Below are 22,665 nucleotides of genomic sequence, written 5' to 3' on the forward strand. Positions count from 1 at the left end.
AACATGTCGACCTTTTGTACCTGTCAATCTACTGCATGTCGACCATTTGGTGTCAACCTACTGAGACAGTGTAGATCTATCATCCAGATACTATTAAAGCAGGCAGGATCTTACCAAATAATTTTACCAAAGGTATTATGACTTACTTACGTGTAATTCTCCACATCTTATCTTCTAACTTTTAACATAAATCCACCTATGAAAGTACTAGTGCATGGTAACTGGGAATCTTTAGTAACTCAATTATTATACCTTTCTTTTATCATTTTGATAAAATTTCTCACATTTCCACTTAATTGGTTCATCTGATCATCATTCTACTTTAAGTGACAAAAGGCAAAGCCAAATGAGAACATTCTATTATTGCAACTGAAGAACACCACTGGGGAAATAGCACAGTCAAAAGAACCACTGACTGCAAGACAGTGATCCACTTATTTCTCCTGTGAACAAATGTGGGGCCTAATTCAGATATGTATGAAAACTTTGATGTTTTTCAATCAGTGCATACAGATGGGTCCACCTTTATCTTGGCCTTTAATAGGATTAATTGAGCCAGGGCAGTCAGACTTAATCCCCTGCTGTATTGTTCTCTGTATTGTATTGCAGCTGAGAACAATAGATGAAAGGCTTATGTTAATAAACCATGGTGTGCCTAGGCGCAGCAGAGAGGCCAAGATGAGCATGGACCCATCTGTATGTTGGATTGTACTGTGCATGTGCAGATCTGTGTCTGCGTTGATGGTCACAGTGCCACCTAAGCCACATCGCCGTTTGAGGGAGGGGAAGAGGCGTCGACAGTCAGTGTATCGGCCCCGTTTTCTGGGTGTGCCAAGGCCAGTGGCTACGACCTTGGATGCCGCTTCACTGACCCGGGAAATAAGGAAACAGTACTAGTTTCTAAATGGTTTTCTTACTAGAGCAACAAGAGAAAACCTTTACGTGGATAATCCCTCCATTCTCAACATCTCCCTTAGTCATACCTCCCAACATCTGTTGCAGGTAAAGCGGGGGCCTCCATGCGCAGCGAAGTCGTGCACGACTGAAAAGGGGGCATGGTCTATGTAAAAATGGGTGTGGCCTCACTGGAGTACTGCAATTCTGAGCCACGCCACCCGTTTTCGTCAGTGAGGGGGAATGCTCAGTGCTCTGTGAGCTGCTTGCATACCCCCATTCCCTCTGTCTCCCACGAATAGACACTGTGCGCAATGCGCCCAGCGTCTATTCACTGCAGGGAAGCAAGTGATAGGAGCCTTCCAACAGCCCCCACGGGTGGGACAGCGGGACGGCCCCAAAAAACACAGTTGGGAGGTATGCCTTAGGTTTCTATGTACGATGTAATGCTGCCAGATTTACCAATTCCGTCATCTGAATATGATGGTAGCCCACTATAGCCTATGGGCTAAATTTCGCATAATTAACCGGCAGAGGGTAACCTACGTAGCAATAGCTGCTGCGCATGTGTGTCCTGCTTTCACTCCGAGCACCTCACAGGGACAAGCTCCTTTCGGTTACTCCTTGATACATAAATTATAATCGTATATTGCATGCAATTTTGGGAGCTAATATTGCACCCAGATTGCAATGCAAATGTGATTATTGATAAATGGGCCCCTTAGTCTATATAGTTGGTTTGATCATGCTAACTCATGGGACGTTGGGATGTACGTCCTCAATCGTGCGAGCGCAAATGAGCCCGTTACGAGCTCGCTGCGATCGCCACGCTGCGGGCACGGTGCCTTGCTATGCGCGCCAAGCTAGTTATTCTCCCTCCAGGGGGGTCGTGGAGCCCAAGAGGGAGAATAGTTGTCAATATGCCGGGTGTCGGTATTCCGACGCCGGTATACTGAGCACCGGGATCCTAACAGCAGGCATACTGAATACCACCCGACCACATGAGAGGGTGCCACAACAAGAAACAGTGGGGCAAATTTAAGTTCAACCCAGGTAGGTTAGCACAGATTACTTGTTTATTGTTTTCAGTACTCGGGAATAAATGCAAAGGAGTATATATACTAAACAGCGCCTTTTGAAAGTCAGGGATTTCTATGGTTCTTGCCAACCATAGAAATCAGTGACATTAAAAAGGCGCTGTTTAGTAAATATAAAAATGTAAAAAGCATTACTATTAAATGTAAAACATGTCTGGTTTTGGGGTTAATATTATTGCAGTTTTAAATTCTGCAGACAAAATCTCCGACAATTGACGACTTTGAAAACCCGCCATTTATTACATATACCCCATAGTGAGAGACTACATACAGTAAAAATACAACAACATTTTGCAGTGTTATTTCATTGGCTAGGTGGAAGGTGATTTATCATCCTTTGTACAGTATATAAAAACACCTCTATTTACTCTTATTATTCATAAGTTGCTTACTCCCTGCTATATTTCAGTGTAAGCCACATTTTTATTTTATTTTTTATCAATTAAAGAGCAAACCTTTTAGCACTAATTAATAGGTTATTGTAATCTCCTTGACCTGTTTATGTAACACTTTTAAAGAAAAATCAATTGCAATTACTCTGCATTCCTGTCTCACTCAGTAATAGAGATAAAAATAAATAATGGCAGCTCCCAATCAGCAAAAACTAAAATCTAAAATTACAAAACTGATGTATGGGCCTAATTCAGAGTTGATCACAGCAGCAAATTGGTTAACAGTTGGGCAAAACCATGTGCACTGCAGTGGGCAGATATAACATGTGCAGAGAGAGTTAGATTTGGGTGGGGTGTTTTCAAACTGAAATCTAAATTGCAGTATAAAAATAAAGCAGTCAGTATTTACCCTGCACAGAAACAAAAAACCCCACCCAAATCTAACTCTCTGCAAATGTTATATCTGCCCCCCCCCCCCCGCAGTGCACATGGTTTTGCCCAACTGTTAACAAATTTGCTGCTGTGATCAAAGTTACTTTCAAATATATCACTTTTACACGTATATGAACTGATGCATCTTATGCAGTTCCAGACTGGGGCAGGAAGGGTCCACCAGGGAAGTCAGTGGTAGGAGCTTAAGGGGTGTGGCCAGTCACTTGAGGGTGTGTGGCCATCCACCATAGAGGGACCTGGCCAAGCATAATACAGAACATGCAAAGAACATGGCCTCTGATTGGCAGCAGGGTTAATCTTGGTGTACTACTACTTTCCATAGAAACAAACCAAGAACATAAGGCCATTTATAATCCTGCTCCACCAAGTTACTCACCCATAGAGGAGGGAGTGGGGCCCTTAGGCAGTGGGACCCACCAAGGATTTTTCCTGTACGTCTGAGGGCCAGTCCAACACCAGTACCACCACCATCACAATCAGCAATACCACCTCCAGCATTACCACAACCACTAACAGCACCATCACCATTAACAGCGCTACCACGACCAGCTCTGCCACCACCCACAAAACCACCACCAGGATCACTAACACCAATACCACCAGCAATAACAACAGCACCATCATCTACAAAACCATAGGCTTAAAATAAGTTAATGTATGCGTTACGTCCCTGTAAATAGATACAAATCCAGCACTGCTACAGAACATGGGTAGGATAAAGGTGTGCTTCTATGCTGTTCTCTAAGTATATTATAGTTAAGCTAAAAGTATCAAACACTGATAAAAAAAAAAAAGTATTTTGAAGAAAAATAGAGAAATGTGACATTTATGAATAATCTGAATCGCCAAAAGATTTCAAATCTGACTACTGCATTTACTGTGGAATTATGTATTGCCTTGGGTGTGGTTCATTTTAACGACGGTATCTAGGTCGACAATGTTTAGGTCGACCACTATAGGTCGACAGTCACTAGGTCGACATGGATGGAAGGTCGACAGGGTTTCTAAGTCGACATGTGTTAGGTCGACAGGTCGAAAGGTCGATATGAGGATTTTTTTTTTTTGTCGTTTTCTTCGTAAAGTGACCGGGATCCCAAATTAGTGCACCGCGTCCCCTCGCATGGCTCGCTTCGCTCGCCATGCTTCGGGCATGGTGCCTTCGCTCCGCTACCGCTTCGCTTGGCACACTTTACCGTTCCAATCGTAGTCCACGTGGATCGTTAAGTATGAAAAAAAATCAACAACAAAAAATAAAAAAGTGAAAAACTCATGTCGACCTTTAGACCTGTCGACCTAGCACACGTCGACCTAGAAACCCTGTCGACCTTCCATCCATGTCGACCTAGTGACTGTCGACCTATAGTGGTCGACCTAAACATTGTCGACCTAGACACTGTCGATCTTCAGACCGGATCCCATTGCCTTTTGGTGAATCTGCAGATGTTTTGGAGGCTTTGTATACAGTCATCATTCATGATGCATGTATTGTTCATAGCACTGGAACGGCACATTGTAGTAACAGCAATCCTATGTCTGCTATGACAAATTTCTGAACTTTCTAATTGTCATCACTGGATTTCCTTCCTCCGCAACCCAGTAGAGGATGGATTGTTATCAAATTGCTGTCATATTGTAAATACTATTCAGCAAATATTGTAATGCTTACATGAATATTTTTTATTATTTCAATCTTTATGGACTCACTGAAATACTGTAATAATTACTAGGACAACTAAAGCCCGAATTCTAAAGCTTTATATATTTTCAGTGCTACAAGGTAATGTACTAATGCCTCCATACTGAAAACTTCTACAAACACATATGGAGAATAAAAACTAAAATGATAAAAAAAAAAAAACAGTTCACAGCCGTTGGCAAAGATGATTGTCTTAAATAATGCATTTCTACTCCCCGTCAGCACAAAATAGATATGGCCACACCTATGTCTCTTTGGCAATACATAAAAAGGATGTTTTATTGGACAAGAAGATCAAATAATAAAGCACAACATGTCAGTTATCCTTCCATAGATTTCCTTGACACTGGCTTTAGTGTATGAACGCAACATCATTAAATATGTAAAACACATCCTGAAATATGTAAAATGATTTAGTTTATATAATATATTAGGAAGTCATTCACAAGACACAGCCTCCCTAAGCAGTGGCTGCTGTGTAAAATATAGAACAGGTAGCATTGTGGACATATAAATACCATAGCTTAATACAGAGGTTCTCAAACTCGGTCCTCGGGGTCACACACAGTGCATGTTTTGCAGGTAACCCAGCAGGTGCACAGGTGTATTAATTACTCACTGACACATTTTAAAAGGTCCACAGGTGGAGCTAATTATTTCACTTGCGATTCTGTGAGGAGACCTGCAAAACATGCACTGTGTGTGCCCCCGAGGACCGAGTTTGAGAACCTCTGCCTTAATAAGACTCAAAGTTTAAAATTCTATATAATTATGTCAGGTTGTACATAACTGTCAACAGAAAAGTGCTGACAGTATTATGATGTAGCTGCTTTATAATACGACCCTCTATATTCTTCTGTACTGGAATGTATATACAGTATGTGTGTATGTTATATATCTATCTAAGTATGTGTATGTATGCATATTCAATGTATGTGTGCATATTCAGTACATATTGACTATTAGCTGGGTACAATGCAATGGTAACTTTAATTAACTCTTTCTGACTATAGGTTTCTGTAAAACCACGAAAACCACACATACAAATAGGGACTTTAGGATTCAAAACTGCGACTGAACAGCCATTTGTTGCTCCAAATCTCTACATTCCAGTCACAACTAAACCAGCCTATCTTGTAAATATATTGGTAGCAAAAACATTTATGAACAAACTTTAATTTCTAAATGAAAACTTTCTATTCCAGTTCGTTCTCGCTTTAGATTCACTTGTGATTGATTTTTACAGACAAATAATGTAAAAACATTGCCTATTTTGCTGTTGTGAGATGACAATGTATTTGTTATTAATTAAAGCATATTAAAAGAATAATACGCCTATTATTATATTGTAATTACATTTGATCCAGTCTAAAATGTTGTTTGCATTTTTCAGCGTAGCCTTGATGAATTATCAGCAAAGAATTAACCTCCCTTGAAAATATTTCAAAACATTACTTGCATTTCATTATATCAGAGTAAACATATGCGATAGCTACTGAATAGAACCGTATACCTTTATTTCATTAAACAAAAAAAAACAACTTTTTAATATGTGTCGTTGTGACTGTAATTAAACAATTATCAGTGAATATATTGATGGCTTGTTAGGTAATATGGAATCACATTACAGACATATATAAAATATATTCCTATTTTAGGTCAGTCAGTGGCTGCAAATACAACCAATGCTGCTGTACCGTCTCGATAACCAATTTTTGCTCACGTTAGCCTTAGTCCCTATTTGTACTGTAGTGTTATGATAATGCTGTGACACAAGCAGATCTGCAAATACTTAACATATAACTGTTCTGCAGGTATGTCATTATGGGAAGTGCTGTACAAAGCACTGCCTATGACATCATATTATAAGACAGGAGTGATGTATTATACTGATGTCGTTAAATACCTATCACATTTCCTTAGAGAAGTTCATTTATATTTTTGACATTCTAATGACAATACTAAATTGCTATTAGGGAGAACTGTAATGAAAAAAAAAATAGTTTTTTTTTCTTCTGGGACTTGGAAATGATTTTATACACCTGTGCATTAAATACCCTAGAAATGCTATAAGAGTTTTGGGATATGCTTTGAAAATATACATTCTACATTTAATGTATACCGACAGTCTATACAGGCTGGTATTAATTAGGTAACAGCCATTGTTATGAAAAGCCAAATGGAATATTTTGGAAGTGTCTCATCCAAGTATTTAATGTAAAGGCTTGTGGAGAAAGTGCTTCTACTGGTGTCAGAATATACTGTAGCATAACATAGAACGCTGAGTGAGGAAGGCCTACATTCACAATAACTGTAGTCAGGCTGTTGATTCACCTATTCTGCCAGTCAGACTTTGCACCTTGTATAGTAGCTTCTATGAAAGAGATACTGTTATTGATTAACCAGGATTAACAATCTAGCATTTCTTAATGAAATGGATAGAAAGCAGTAAATGCAGGTTCTAGGCAGACATTATTATGGCTCAGGACCCATGAGAATGCACCCATGACTGGAATGTAATGCACAAGGCTTCCACTTGCAGAGTACAAACAAACCAAGGGACAGTTGCTCTCAATGGAAAAGTACCAGTCCTTGTCAATTAGGTTCTACTTCGGAGAAGGATCAGAAACAGCTTAGATCTGTTGCAATAGGATCAAGTGCACAAAGGGCATTTAAAAAGCCAGACTCTCAGGTGGTTTTAAGCTGGTTAACAAGTGCAGGTTGTAACGGAGCTTGTAAACGCTCACTTATTTGTACAAAACTGCCCCCACATATATTCTTAAATATGCCTTAAATTATCACAGTATTGAGTTTAACATGTATGCATGATCAATAATGAACAATGGGCACCTAACTGTCATTTGTTACATGACAAGCTAGTGTTAAACTGATCATTTCTTAGCAGAAAGTGGTTTTCCCTCTCACTTATTGCTGTGGGAAAAGAATGATTTACATTTTAACTTAAGAGTTTAGGAAAATTAGGTCAACTAGCTTATGTAACTTTAAATATTCTGACAGTAGTTTTAAGTTACCGTTAACACTACAGATATTTTAGGGTAGATTTTGGATATACAGGATGCCTGAACACCCACTGGATTTCTTTCCATTAGCAACTTCGGTACATAGCACCCAGTTGTTAAAAAGTAGGTCACACAGAGGCAGAACAGGCCAAACTACAGCAACCCAGCCCATCTAAACCAGATCACGGGATACGTTTGTGTAAACAGGGGCCTACTATTAGAATGTCTGCACCACTATAAAGGAAAGTAAACTGAAAATTCACTCTTAGGAAAAGTGGGGAAGCTTAGAATAAATATATATGTACCATGTTCATTACATACAGACTCAGCAAATAAGATGAGTGGCACGACAGGAGTTACAGTATATACTCCCTTCTATTTTAGTTGGCACCTGATGCAGTTTTCTAAAGCATTAGTTATGTTTACTGTTGATATTCCATTTTGGCAGCCATCAAAACTAGTTGAAGACTTACAAGACAGAGGAACATAAGCAGTAACATTGTAGAGGGCAGTGCAAGCCCTGCAGACCCCACCAGGCTATTTAGTGCAGTAGCTTGTAGGAAGTACATTTTAAAATAGCCAATACAATATATATATATAGTGCAAATGGTTATCCAAACAGTAAATTCTCTGCTTGCCTGTAAACACATGAATGTATTTAAATGAATATTTAATAACCCTGCTGCTTTCTATAGATGACATTGTAGTTCCCGGGAAGATACACTTTTTGCCAGCCAGTTGTATTTGAAAATAAGAATCATAATCAGGAACTGGATGAGTTAAACCCATTGTGTCACTTTTTATTTAAAGCTGTCATTTTATAGACACAGGCTGCAACATAAAACCATGGTCAATCTGATTAGTTAGGCTATAATCCTGTATCCGGCTATAGATGTAAGAGTTATTCTGACTTCTCAGGTCCATCACACTCTCTCTATGTACTGCCTATTTAACCCTCTCTACCAGGAGAATGGATCATACAGTACATACAGACAGTCTGCAAATGCTAAATAGCAATAGGCGTCTATTTCCTGTAGACAGAGAAGCCCCACCCATGCACCCAAATAGACATCTAAGACCTGTTCTGTGTATCTAACATATTAGTTTGTATATTATTTATTTATTAACAGTCATTTATATAGCACACACAAAATACAGTATAAGAAATCCTGAGTGTCCTCTTTCAGGCAGCGATCTCCTTGTGATCTAAAGGTCAGAGTTAATAAATGCCAGAAAGATGCCATTCTCTGAGTTCCACTGCACAGGCAGAACATGTATACATTCCACTGAAAGCAATCCCACATAGTAACATTACCATTCACATCAGCAACAATGACATGCAGTTACAGAGTTCTGGTCTATATTACAGCATATACCATACCACACTTATAGTCCATGGGATAAATGAAGAATACCAGTACAGTCCGCTGGCACAGTTCAATAATGAAGTATGGTCCCCTCTTAAGGAAAATGATAGGCCAGCTGCCCGACAGATGACTGTACTTCGAGAAAAATGAGAGATCTGACAGAATAAATGCAATGCTCACGTCCATGTAGTCAGCTTGCAGAATGAGGGATCCGGCTGGAAAGCTCATAGTCCTCCAGACTGTGATATAGGAATGGGTACAGACCTGGCAATGCCACCCTGCCTAGTCTAGAGCATGGGTGCCTATAGGAAAGCTGCGCATCTGATGAGGCGTATGTAAGGAAGGAGCCTTTTATTTGTGTGCAATTTGAAGGGTCCCCCTCTGTTCTGGGTATAGAAAGTGGATGATTATGTGCAACACACACAGTACACAGCGGGCTCCGGACCCTCTCTTATGTCACAGAATAGCAAATTAGTTCTCAGAATTTCTGGGCTGTCCTTTCAAGTTGAAAGCCTACGTCACGGCCAAAGGCACACCACGTGACCCACTCAGCCGGGCGATACCAACTCGGCCAGGAGGTTCCAGGGTCCCCAAATGCTGTTTACCTGAAGTATACCCTTAAGGAAGATGCATTCTTGTAAGAGGCATTTTCTGCTGGCAGGACAGTGGGTTTGGATGGTCACTGGCTGCTTTTGGACGAGTACGATGGGCAGGAGAAAGTGGAAAGGGGCTGGCTGGCTGGCTCTCAGTCCTCCCCTGCCTGCATATAATGGTAAGATCAGAAGCTCAAATTCCGAGAATTGAGCCCTGTTGATTCTTAGAACTGGGGGTTCTTAGAAGTGGTGATGCAAGGATTTTCTAGGAAAGCCCTACCAGGTGATCATTCGCTTTTCTCTTTAATTCTTTTTTTTTTTAATCACTTGCCAGTGGCTGGGTTAGCGGCTCCTGGCTTCTGCCTGCGCTCCTTATGCTATTTTATTTATTTGTTATTTTTTTACTGTATTTGTTACTTTTTACATATTTTCGAGGAGATTATGATTTGTTTGTAGTGGAGGATTGATGGGAACATTAGATAGCGTTATCTTTTCCCTGCAATGATTTGTAATTGGAAGGGACTATCTCATAGAGATGCAGCTTATCTTGTTTTACTGTGTATATATAGAGGCATGTGATGTGGTAGCTCGGTAGTGTATATAGGGGACTACTGGATGCCACCAGGAGTGTACATAGGGCATTATTGGATGCCAGGAGATAATGGACTGTCTGGACGCTGAGCATATTCTGCATCTGCCTATACTGTGGATGAGTGCAGCCAGGGGGACTCCCCGCTCCTGACTCTCTTATCTGCCAGCCTCTGTCCCTGTGTGTGTCTCTGTGTATGCCAACCTGTGTCCCTGTGTGTGCCAGCCTCTGTCCCTGTGTGTGTGTCTCTGTGTGTTCCAGCCTCTGTGTGTGTGTCTGTGTGTGCCAGCCTCTGTCTCTGTGTGCGCCAGCCTCTGTCCCTGTGTATCTCTGTGTGTGTCAACCTCTCTGTCTGGCTTCTCTCCACTTGCTCCGGGGGTAAAATGAGAGTGCCAGACTGGTGTTCCCGTGTATGCGATCGATCACTGACAGCAGCGTGCCCGGGTACTGCCAGCGTGCTGTGAGGCTGCTGTGCATGTAGAGAATAGGGTGGCACATGTATGCAGGACGTGTGCCTGCACCTGTGCCCTGTGCATGTGGTGGTCTCAGGGGCTCTCAGACTATACACCACTTGCTGTCTATGATATTCTATATATACACAACGGTAACAAGCTGGAGCTGTGTAGGATGTGGTGGGTGCAGCGGGCCTGTATGCAGCGTTTCGGGGTGGGTATAGGCATGTCTCCGGGCTGTAGCCTAGCAGTGAGTGCGCAGCGTGCGACTGTGCCCTATGTGGGTGCCTGGGCTCTACGGCCACAGCTCCGGGCGAACTAAGGGGCACTTCTTGTTCAGACTTTATGGTCTCGGATTCTCCTAAAGCCCGTTGCGGGTGTTATTACACGGGGCAGCGCTGCAGGGGCATATGGGGGCTGTCTAGACGCTGACACAGGGGCTGGCTGCAGTGCACAGAGGTGTCTGGCTGCCCCCGGATAGTTATTACAGGGGGTATAGGTATAGGAGCTGGAGAATGCGCATCTCCGCTCCCAGTGCGCCCTCCTATGTGCTCTGTGTTTACTATGCAGGAACTTGGCACAGGCAGCGAGCCTCGTAAATCAGCATCCCAGAGTGAAGTTGTGCTGGCCCCGGTCCACACGCTATTCCTGGAGATATGGTTATGCGCGGATCAGGGGGTTCTCCTTGGCTGGGCTGCACCCACATTATATACGCAGTTACCTAATTATACGTAGTGGGTGCCAGGCGTATTATACACTTTTACTAAATCCGCCTGCTATGTGCGGGGAGCAGGGCGTTCCTCATGTGACTGTGCCCCCCTTATAGTAGCAGCGTGCCCACCTTACAGTAGAATGGGGCACTGCCCCCTCATAGGACTGTGCGCCCCTCTAATAAGATAGCGCTTTCCCTTATATAACAGTTCCCTCTTAATGACAGCACACACCCCTTTCTATTTGTAAATCAGCTAACGGGTTTCAAAACAAATTCTCATATTTAGATACAGTTGATATATTTTCTCAATGTACTGCTAATGCATAGTTGCGTAGTGGTCGGTAGATGTCCATTATATTGTCACAAGCGTTGTCTAGTATCCCACGTGAGAATCCGGTGTACACCGGAGTACTCGCCACTGTCAAACTTTACACTGGCTCCCAGCAGCACTTCCACGTACTCAGGTGATTCTGCCGGGCTCCTGTATTACACAGCTAGCTGACTGTCTTATTTACAATGTATCAGTGCTGTCAGTGCATCTGATTGAAGAATTGGTGATTACCAAGGAGATGAGTGCTTGTGCAGAACCGATCACATTAGTTTGGATTACATATGCCAATAATCAGTCATGTCTGAAACTCCAGCCTTCAGCGGAACATTGTCCAAATAATGGTAAATAACATATGTCTGCGCGATGTAGCCGATACTGCGTCGCCCTCTGGTGGTCAGTATTATATTGGCAGTGTCTATTAACATTCCCAAGTGACTCGCTAAATTTAGAGCCTCACTGCTTGTTTTTGCGTATGCTGTGGTGGGAAATCAACAAGCCTGGGGTCGCAAATCATCTCCCATCCTAACTGGACTTTTTATATCAAATTATGTAACAACTATGGCAGAGAAGGGGTTAACACAGAAACTCTTTCCCCCTGTGGCTTGAGAGAGGTTAACTGGAGGTTTCACATTCCTCTGCACTGGCTGGAAGGCACGAATGGATTTTTGCCCTATGCTCATGTTTCAGCTGTGTAGCAAAAACACAAAACAAAAAACACTCCATCAATCAGGCGTTTTACTGTCCTGTCTCCTATTTACAACCTGGCACCCCCACCATAACGTATTTTAGTCCTCTATTGACCATGTTTGCAGAGTGTGATTTACTGCTGATCAAAGTTTATTTATTAACATTTGTTAATATGGTGCCAGCATATTCCGTTCTGCTTTATGAAGCTGTGTACCATGCTATTTGGTGTTACTAAGTTTAACACTATTGACCACTGTATGGAACATGGTATTTGGCAGGTATTTAAGGAGGTATCTGCCATTTACTGAAAGCCTAACTAATACCCTTTCACACAGAAAGTCAAATGACCATACTTTTCTGTCTGAAAAGGGGATAATATAAGACTTGCTTTTCCCTGTTCCATTAATTTCTGCTGAACAGTGTACCAGCAGGTTGGGTGGCACAAGCCACCAGAAAGTGAGAAGTACAGGTTTCATGTTCCCATAATAGAACATTCCTTCTTGGCTGCGTGCTGTGTCATCCTTAGGAGGTTAGGGTTATAGTTGGCTCTGTCAGGGAGACTGTTCAGGTTATTTTACAAAGGAGGTGTCTTTCTGTGCAGCTCCTAACTAATGCATTTCAAGGCTGGCCCCTGCCAAGGCTAGAAGCCATATACTTGAAAACTGTTATTTTATGGCCAAGCTTCTGGAGCCAGGGTGACTTGGTGGGGAAAAGCAAAAAAACAAAATCACATGTTGTGTTCAAATCTACATAAAAGCTTTTTTTTGTAATAAGCGAGAAAAGGCGAAACATCATAACAAATGTGTGTGTGTGTGTGTGTGTGTGTGTGTGTGTGTGTGTGTGTGTGTGTGTGTTTATCCAAAAACAATTTTTTTTTTTTTGGGAACCATTATGGAAATGACATGTCAAATTCTGAAAAGAATGAAACTACTGCCCTCCAGTGTCCGCAAAAGTTATGTCACTGACTACAAGCCTGTGGGTACTGCCGTACTGCACAAGAATGCACTAATCTCTGTGTAACTAGCCTATTGTGTTTTGTTTTTCTGTCATATTTCTTTAGAAATTACATTCTAATTGTGATACTTTAAACCATTTACAGTGCATTCACCCGTTCACATACTGCGTTTTGTTTCTGTCTCTGGATCATGCTTTCTTATAGATCAGTGATTTTCAACCTTTTTTAGTTCGCGGCACACCAAAAAGATTGAAAAATTGCCAAGGCACACCATCGGTACCCCACGGAAAAATAAAACACACACAGGGAAATAAAACAAACATATTTGTCCCCAAGGGGAAAAACACAGACACATTGTCCCCAACAGCTATTAAAATAATGCGCAGTACTTGAACACACTGCCACAGTAATTCCACACATTGACCCTCATAGTATTGCCATCACACTGTCCCCCATTGTAATTGCACACATTGCCCCCCCACAGTAATGCCACCAGACACACTGAACCCCACAGTAATGCCACCACACACACTGACCCCCACAGTAATGCCACCAGAGACACTGACCCCCACAGTAACGCCACCATACACATAGTAATGGCACTGCACACACAGCATAAAGCACTGGCCCAAACCTTTTTTGTTTTCCCCCTTAGCGGCAGGAGCAGTGAGGAGCAGCACGGGCCACGAAGGTACACTAGACAATACCCGGGCTGGATGGTGATGTGTACGTGACCTATGAGTCACGCCACGTCGTAGGGGTCACGGGCGGGCCCGCAGGAGAGCTGCCGTCTTCACTATACAGTGACCGCAGAAGAACTGCCTGCGCTGCCCGATAGTGATGCTGTAAATCAGTATTACTGTCGGGCATCGCAGGCAGCTCTTACGCGGTCATTGTATAGTGCAGACGGGGACTGGCAGCAGGGATCTCCGGCGGCGGCACACTTGACAACCGCTCCGCGGCACAGCGGTTGAAAAACACTGTTATAGACCATCAGACTATTAATGTCTCTGGTTAGATAGAATTAGAGTAGGTTGATTTCTTTTTTTTTTTTTTCTTATTTTATATTTTTTATTTCATAAATATTTGAAATCGTTTGGGTTCCTAATAGTGTAATTGCACTTTTTATCTTAGTAAGGTTGACTTATATGAAATAAAGGCAAGTTTTCCAGCATGAAAATAAAAAGATCAAATAAAAGCATGTTTTTGTTTACATTTCTTATTTTCTATTTATTTTTTTATTTATACACACCTATTTTTACACTGCTTGTTGCTGATCCTTTTCCTAACAAGAATGGAAGCTAGCTTGAAAGCTTGCCTGCTGTTTGTAATGTCACTCACTGGAAATGAATGAGCTCTGTTGCTACATTTAGGTGAAGTACACATCTACAGATTTTTTACTGCTTATTTGTTTACACTCATTTACATACCCTTATTTTTGGTAATTAGAATTATGCTTTCCTGTTTTTGTTTCCTCTCTGTATTCTGATGGTTCTCACCTTGGCAACAGGATTAACCAGTTCATACCATCTTTGTGAAGTGTCACTTCATGTGGTAACACTTAGAACTTGCACTTCTCTGATACTGTTACAAGTTGTTGGTTAAATAAGGAATGAGTAACATTGCAGTCACATCTCGCTGCCAGTCACAAATCCCAGGCGACTTGTGTGTTTTTAAATTATTAATCCATTTGACTTGAAAGTGATTCTCAACTGGAAAGCAAACTGGGAGAATTGCCCTTCTATTTTTTGTCTTTATCTTTCTACGAAGTACAGATTTTTGTAAAAGGCATCATGTTTTAGATCAGGGTTAAGCAACTTGTGGCACTCCAGCTGCCGTTGAACTACACCTCCCAGCATGCCCTGCCGCAGTATTGCTGTTAGTGCATGGTATACCTGTAGCAGGCCATGCTGGGATGTGTTGTTCCAGAGCAGCTGGAGTGCCTCACATTGTTTATCCCTGTTTTAGATTACGCAAACGGTTTTCCAGTGAACAATTTCATTGAGGGGATGAACAGTGATGTATACTGGAAGAAGTTCTCTTTTAATAAGCCTGGTTTACTTGTATTGCTACTGCTGCCAAAGGCATGACTTAGACTAATGTGGGTTTGTTTTTTCCTGACTGACCTACCAATGAAATACTAGCATGACCAGATGATTTTAATACTTTCTAGAGTTCAGTAAGATCAGCTTGTATGTCTCAGCTCTTGTTGGGAATTACAGGCAAAGTTATTCCACTCTTATAATGAAGCAGATATCTAACACATCTCTTTTAGTTGTATGACACATCCAACTAGAAACATTTCCCATTAGAAAGATTGCCACCTACGTTTTCTTAGAGGCTTGAGAGATATCACGGAATCAATAACGTGTATTAAGTTTAACATAAAAGAATTTAATGATACATCGAAGAAATGAGCAAAATGTACTACTTGGTCTTTTACTGAATGACAAGTAGACTTGTAAGAAACCAGTTGTAAACAATTACTACTGTTTTTATTTTTTGCAAAGTTGTGTATCAGTTTTTATAGTTGTTTGTCTTAGACTGCATACCTGCTAGTGTTTGAGTTGTGTTTTTATAACACTAGTAACATTTCTAAAGCACTTTTACAAATACCTTAAAGATGATTGTGCATTTGTGCAGTGCATTTAACTGGCAAATGCCTAGAAATGGAATAAGTACCATTTGGGCTAAAATGATTATAGGATGCATTAGTGGGTGTGGTATCCAGTGTCAGAGCTATTTATAGGCGTTTTACATGCTTTACAATGCATGGAATTATCTGTGAACCAATGCTAAAAAAGCATTTCAAATGCCAGTGTGTATGTATCCAAAATGGTATGGAATATGATAAAGACTGTCAGAAAGTGCCGTTATTACAATTAACAAATACCTTTCACACATACATTTATGTGGGCCATAGACCTGCGTGCCATGCAGGGGGGGGGGGGGGGGGGGGGGAATGGTGCTCCCGCCATTCAAAAGGGAATGAGGAAAAGTCCAGTATGTCGGAAGCACAGACGGGACCAGTGGTATAAGCCCCATGGCACTCAATCAGGAATTTGCTTTCATATTGTAATGTGCCCCTAGGAAGAGGACATGTCAGCTTTTCACTCCTCCTCTTTTCTTCTAAAATTAATAGTTTTAGTGGGATCAATTATAATGTTCATTGCCAAGAACGTCTCTTCCATATAAACTACAATTGATTCTGTTCAAGAAATTGAATGAATAAGTTTGTGCCCCAATACAACTTTTTGCACAGTCCTAAACTTGAATCACAAGATTGCTTGGCTCAGATGCCCCCTGTCCCTCACTCCACAGGTGTGACCTTTGAACATGGTAGCCCATTGTTGGGGCTTCAGTGCGCAACCACTGGTAAAGGCATATGGAAGTCTGCAAAGAACATATACATACAGGGGCGGATTGGGATGGAAAACCAGCCCGGGAAATTTATGGAAGCAGCCCAATGGAGGTGGGGTCTGTTGAGGGGGTGGGATCCCTTCTCATAGGGCCTGATTGTATGCAGTTGCGCCCTTCCTTGCGTCTTTTGCTGCCATTGTGTCTGAGACCAGAGGTGGATTGAGAACTAAAAGTGTCCCTGTAAAATTTTGTAGAACTGTCTCGACATGGGCAGCACAAGAGGTATAACATACCGTGTAGCCATGGCAGCATCACTGGATGGCAGAGTTGATGTGCCTCAGAGATGGAATAACAGAATGAATGGGGACAATGCAGTGTACTGAGTGCAGTGGGCTGCCTGTCATGGTGGGGGTGAAGGCCACATGACAGCACACAACAGGACCCACAGACTCGTTGTCCTACCAGGAATCTTCCGCCCCTGTATAGGTATATAGTATATGTTTGATATCCGGTCTACCTCAACTTCCATGAACTTCATAAACCACATTATGTAGAATCAAATATTATATATGTATGTGTGTGTGTCTGATAATATAGTGCCCATAAAACATCAGAACCACTATTTACAAGCTGATATTGACAGTTTTTCACAATTCTATGTGCACTTTGAGTTGGATCCTAAACTACTGCTCTTCTTTGTAACACTAGGTAGCAGTACCCCCCTCCCTTTACTGATGATAATTTGTATTTTTGTAAAGGAAATCTAGAACAGGATACATACTGTAAAGCTGCCTGTCCTGAATGCACTTTCCAGGAAAGTTTATGGTAGCGGAGTTCATTGGGTGAAGTAATCCTAGTCTGAGTCAAATATTTCCCAGAATGATATGGCTGGAATATCCACCCCTTTTTCCTCTGTAGTAAACAGTGTTAATGTACAGCATCTGTGGGCAGGTGGTGTTTAATGACAACATGGAATGTATGGCAGTTAATATTCTACCAGTCAGATCCATGTATCCAGGAGTCTGTCCTCTGCATCCTATGCATAAGGTAATTTACTCTACCTTATTATGCCTACAGTATGTCTTGATGATTTGGTATGCAATTTTTAGAAAGTGGCTGGCAGGAAAGGGTTAAAGTCCAGACAAAGTTGTACTGACTGCACTTACGGGAGGCTGCTTATAAATCTGTACTTTGGAAAAGTTTGTAATTGCATATGTGTATTTATATTTCTATGGAAAATATATATGACTTCCTTTTGTTACTCACACAGCTTGATTATACTGTACTATGGCCTTCCAATGAAGGAATAATGTTTAACCCCTGATAAAGTGAGAGACCACATTATTAATTGTGATATGTGGCAGTTGAGATGAATATGATTTACTGGGTGCAGAATTTAAAAGGTTACTTTTTAAGTTTAGGTTTTTCTTTTGGGGCACATCATCTTGAAAACAACATAGTACTCTATCCAGATGTAGTAGGAACATTCAATGACCCATGTTGGAAATGTCAGTTACAGTAACGAGTTAAAGGGGCAACACTTTATATAGGAAGCCCTGGCTGATGAAACGTCTGGCTATAGAAACGTTATTTTCTCTTAATCTTGTAACTGCCAGGAATGAGTCATATGCCTCATTCATGTTGACAGATTCACATTGGCTGCTGTGATGTCATTGCAGAGAGTTTCCAAGACAGGTGAAGAACTTTCAGACATGTGGTCTTCTCCTAGTATGGGCAATTCCTGTGATTAAAGCCGGATACACACTAGGCGATGCTGAAATGCCGGCGATGAATGACTATATTGTTCAATGATATAGCGTTCAACGATATAGCGCGTACACACTGAACATTGTCACTCAACGATAACGATCAGTGACGTCACCGCCTGCATTCCCGGACATACAGCTCAGACATTGACGGGTTGAGCTGCATTTCAACTTAATATTGGTGATCGCTGAACGACATGTGGGAGCGTGCATCGTTCATCATTCACCAATAATACCCCCATACGCACTGGACGATATAAGCCTAAAAATAAACGATAACGTCTGAAATTGCCTAGTGTGTACCCGGCTTAAGTTTTGCGCTGCAGTCTGCAGTATATGTTTAACTCTTTGAATACAATTAAAAGTAAGGTATAAAGTATGTGATTTAACCTGATGACAAGTCAATGACTGAATATTACATTTCTGTGAGATATAATGTGTAGGATAAACATGTCATGTGTCTCTGAAAGGTATGTGTTGCTCATCCAATACAGTACTAGCCACTATTTATTATCTGTAGCTACAAATGGCTATTTTGAGATTGTTCTAGCTTTGTTATGTGGGGTGCTTATCATGTTATTCAGTTTTAGAATGCAACCAAAGTAGCATTGTCTATCTCCCAGGTGTTTTACTTTAGCCATTAGTACTGTTGGGATGCATGCGAATGGGAATATAGTAGAAAAAGGCAACAAACCACACAATAAGGGAAATGCCTAGTTTCAGAGTTCCAGAGAACAGGAAGATGAATGAGTCACAATCGCTTAAAGTGTGTCTTTCTAGTTTACACATTTAGCACAAAATGGATTAACTATTTAACAGCAATAGTTGACTAAATATAAATAGCCTACTATATGAATTTCAGTTTCCCCAAATCCAGTGCTTTTATTGATAATGTTTATGTAGATCAGAGGTAGGCAACCTGTTAATTTATACCTGTTGATGTACAAGTACCGGTCTTTGCATCCTGGGACTTGTAGTCCCATCACAGCTTTAAAGTCACAGACTGTTTAAACTTATTGCAGATCATAACACAATTTGTAATCTGTCATATTTATTATCAGGATAGTTATTGTCAGTCTACAAGCATAACTAATATTTTCTTGCATTGTGTTTTGTTTTTCAGCATTCAAAGAGGAATTTGGATTGTGAATTGAGATTTCGGGTAAGTGTTGATAGGATTTTTACTTTTAATCTATTTTAGTGAGCACAGGGGATCACACCTGCATACTAAGTCCATTATCATATCTGGTGAAGGTTCACTGATCCACAAATAGCACAAACTGCTTAATGTGGAAGTTGAAACTAGTTTGATATATAAATCAAGAGCCTCATACTTCTCTCCTGCACAAACCAACTAAGGCTGTGTTCTAATAAGTCCACTTAATACTTTATGAAGTTCATGAATCATTTAAGTCATGTCCTTGTTTTTACCTCTGATAGGGGCAACAATGACATCTGCAACTGACAGCTGCATTCAGTTCACTAGACACGCTAGTGATGTTCTCTTGAACCTTAACCGACTTCGAAGTAGGGACATCCTAACAGATGTGATCATCGTTGTGAACAGGGAGCACTTTCGGGCTCATAAGACAGTCCTCATGGCCTGCAGGTAAAGGAGCAATTGTAGGAATCTAATCCATTATTTATTTTGGTAGCTATTAAACTGTAGAGTTTGCGATCTAGGGAGCTGCTGCATATTTTATAGAGGGCATGCAAGTGTCTAAAACTATTTATTCAGGAATCAATGGCAAATGTATGTCTATTGTGAATGCTGAACAGAATAGAAAGAATTGTGAATTCCAAAGCATTTTATAGACTCTGTGATGTACGAGAGCCTCATAACTGTTCTTATCATCTTTCAGTGGATTATTCTACACTATCTTCACTGACCAGATGAAATGCAATATGAACATTATTAACTTGGATCCAGAAATCAGCGCGGAGGGGTTCAGAGTCCTACTGGAATTCATGTATACATCTCGGCTTAGCTTGAGAGACAGCAACATTATGGCAGTTATGAGCACTGCACTTTACCTACAGATGGAACACGTTGTGGACACCTGTCAGAGGTTCCTCAAGACCAGGTAGTTTTTCATTAGTGTTTCTAAATAACTGCTGTGCTACAATAATTAGAGACCAAAACATTTTACAGGTGTTGTTGTTTCTTTAGAGATCCTACATTAATGTCAAGTGAATAACTTTTTTTCTGTTTTTCACAGTGAAGATCTTGTGAGTACCGTGAAACCATCTAAAGGTGAGGACTTTCTACAAAGCCGAGCAATGTTACCGCCAGATGTTATGGGTTACAGAAACTGTGAGATGTCAGAAAATACAGTACCGCTTCGTAACACAGCCATCTGTGATGGAAGATCCTATATTCCCAACCTGTACAATGGCTCACCATCCTCGTACCCACTGTACAGCCACATTCCAGTGCATGGATTCCTGTTTCCAGAGGATGAAATTAGAGATGTGCAGATGGCAGACATCCAAAGAGCCAATAGATATCCTAAGGAAAGTGTGCTACCAGGAGAAAATTCAAGGACTGTGTTAGGCGATTACAGGAAAGTTGTGACAGATATATCTGTTAACATGTGCCACAACAACATCTATTCACCAAAGGAAGCTGCATTGGAAGATCCACGTAGTGACTCTCACTATAATGTGCTTGCCGGCTCCCGGTCGGCTGGTCCCTCTGTTAGAAGCAGCCCATTCTACAATTGTGACAAAGGGAAAGAGGAGGAGCGAACATCCTCAGAGGATGAAATATCTCAGCACTTTAAACCTGCAAACTCTCCTGTCAATCGCAAGGGTCTTGTAAGCCCGCAGAGTCCACAGAAGTCTGACTGCCAACCTAACTCTCCAACAGAGTCCAGCAGCAGTAAAAATGCACGCATCTCACAGGGATCTGGTTCTCCTATGTCCAAGCCCTCTACAGACCCCAAGGCTTGCAACTGGAAAAAGTATAAATTGCTTAATTCCCTTAACCAGAGAGAAAAAGAAGGTTGCACCAACCAAAGTGAAATGGGCAACTTGTCTCCACAGTTCTACACTTCTCAGTCATCATGTCAACAACCGGTCAAGTCTGAAAGCATGGACAGTCAAGCTTCAACTAAGCTTAATGAGAGCATTGATGATTCGTCAGCACCCCAGGCTAGCAAGTTGAACAACATTGTAAACAGGTAAAGACAGAAACAGTCACAAAAGACTGCTTAGCTTGTTTATGTAGTATTTTGGCATGGGCTACAGAGTAAATGGCAATATTCACTGTGTATATTTACATATTTTGCCAGAGCCTCATTTTGCTATTTATTCTATTACAGCATTATTTCAGTTATTGGGTATCTTGCTCAGAGTGTTTTTTTGACCACTTTATCCATGTAGGTTTCTGTACAACACATAAAGATGTTGTATTATTTATTTTCACAGGAGCATGGAAGGGTCACCGCTGAGCAGTGAAGGACATTCACCTCTCTATATCCACACACCTAAGTTCAACATGTTTTCATCACAATCCCCTCCTGAAATATGTCCTCACACCCCTGGGTCTAACTTTGGAGAAGAGATTGCTGAAACCCAGTCGGAGTACTCCGACTCAAGCTGTGGTATGTTTACATTTTTATATTCATTTGCAAATGTGCTACCTGCTTTTTCAGGTGTAATCAAAATTGATTTTAATTTAAAAAAATAAATAAACAAGCCTCTATAATTAAATACACCAGTTTTTATTAGAGATGAGCGGGTTCGGATGTAGCGCCAGAATTAACGCCAGTTTGGTTTTATCCGGATTTTTCTTATTGGCTATCCAAAACACGTGACATCCGTGAGCCAATAAGAAAGATGCCGTTTTGAGAACCGAGTAAATCAGAGTAAAACCGAGTAAAACCGAACCCGCTCATCTCTAGTTTTTATATCTCTTTCCACTGCTGGTCTGTTTTTATAAACACCCCCTTTTCCGTTATTTTTCACCCGCTAAAAGCAAAATGTAAACCAGTAAAGCAAACTCAGTTGGCTTCTGTATAAATTTTGAAAGCCTGTTTTACCAGATTTAAATGTAATTTGCCAGTTTTATGCTCACTATATGTATAAGTATGTATATATATATGTGTGTGTATATATATATATATATATATATATATATACAGTGTGTGTGTGTGTGTGTGTATATATATATATATATATATATATACATGATTTTAGTGGCAGCAAAGTTAGCTATTGATAAAAGTTGAATCAAAGTTTATTGGCTAACTAGATTTTAGTCGCCTTTGCAATCAATTAGGACTTTAGAGACCTGCTTT

General features: G+C 41.0%; 1 protein-coding gene across 4 annotated transcripts in view; it reads left to right on the forward strand.

The window, feature by feature from the left end:
- The window catches only part of BCL6 (BCL6 transcription repressor), a 105,829-nt gene that overhangs the window by 76,579 nt on the left and 6,585 nt on the right, over nucleotides 1-22,665 (forward strand). For 2 of the 4 annotated variants that reach the window (XM_063916497.1, XM_063916500.1), the window contains exons 1-6: nucleotides 9,712-9,795; nucleotides 19,488-19,526; nucleotides 19,805-19,973; nucleotides 20,227-20,448; nucleotides 20,584-21,546; nucleotides 21,794-21,969. In XM_063916497.1, the coding sequence (XP_063772567.1) occupies nucleotides 19,813-19,973; nucleotides 20,227-20,448; nucleotides 20,584-21,546; nucleotides 21,794-21,969 (1,522 nt within the window). In that variant the 5' untranslated portion in view covers nucleotides 9,712-9,795; nucleotides 19,488-19,526; nucleotides 19,805-19,812. Of the gene's footprint in view, nucleotides 1-9,564; nucleotides 9,692-9,711; nucleotides 9,796-19,487; nucleotides 19,527-19,804; nucleotides 19,974-20,226; nucleotides 20,449-20,583; nucleotides 21,547-21,793; nucleotides 21,970-22,665 lie in introns of those variants that run through there. The other 2 variants (XM_063916498.1, XM_063916499.1) reach the window with 2 other exon arrangements.

This window comes from Pseudophryne corroboree, chromosome 4, assembly GCF_028390025.1.
Source record: "Pseudophryne corroboree isolate aPseCor3 chromosome 4, aPseCor3.hap2, whole genome shotgun sequence".
Lineage (NCBI taxonomy): Eukaryota > Metazoa > Chordata > Amphibia > Anura > Myobatrachidae > Pseudophryne > Pseudophryne corroboree.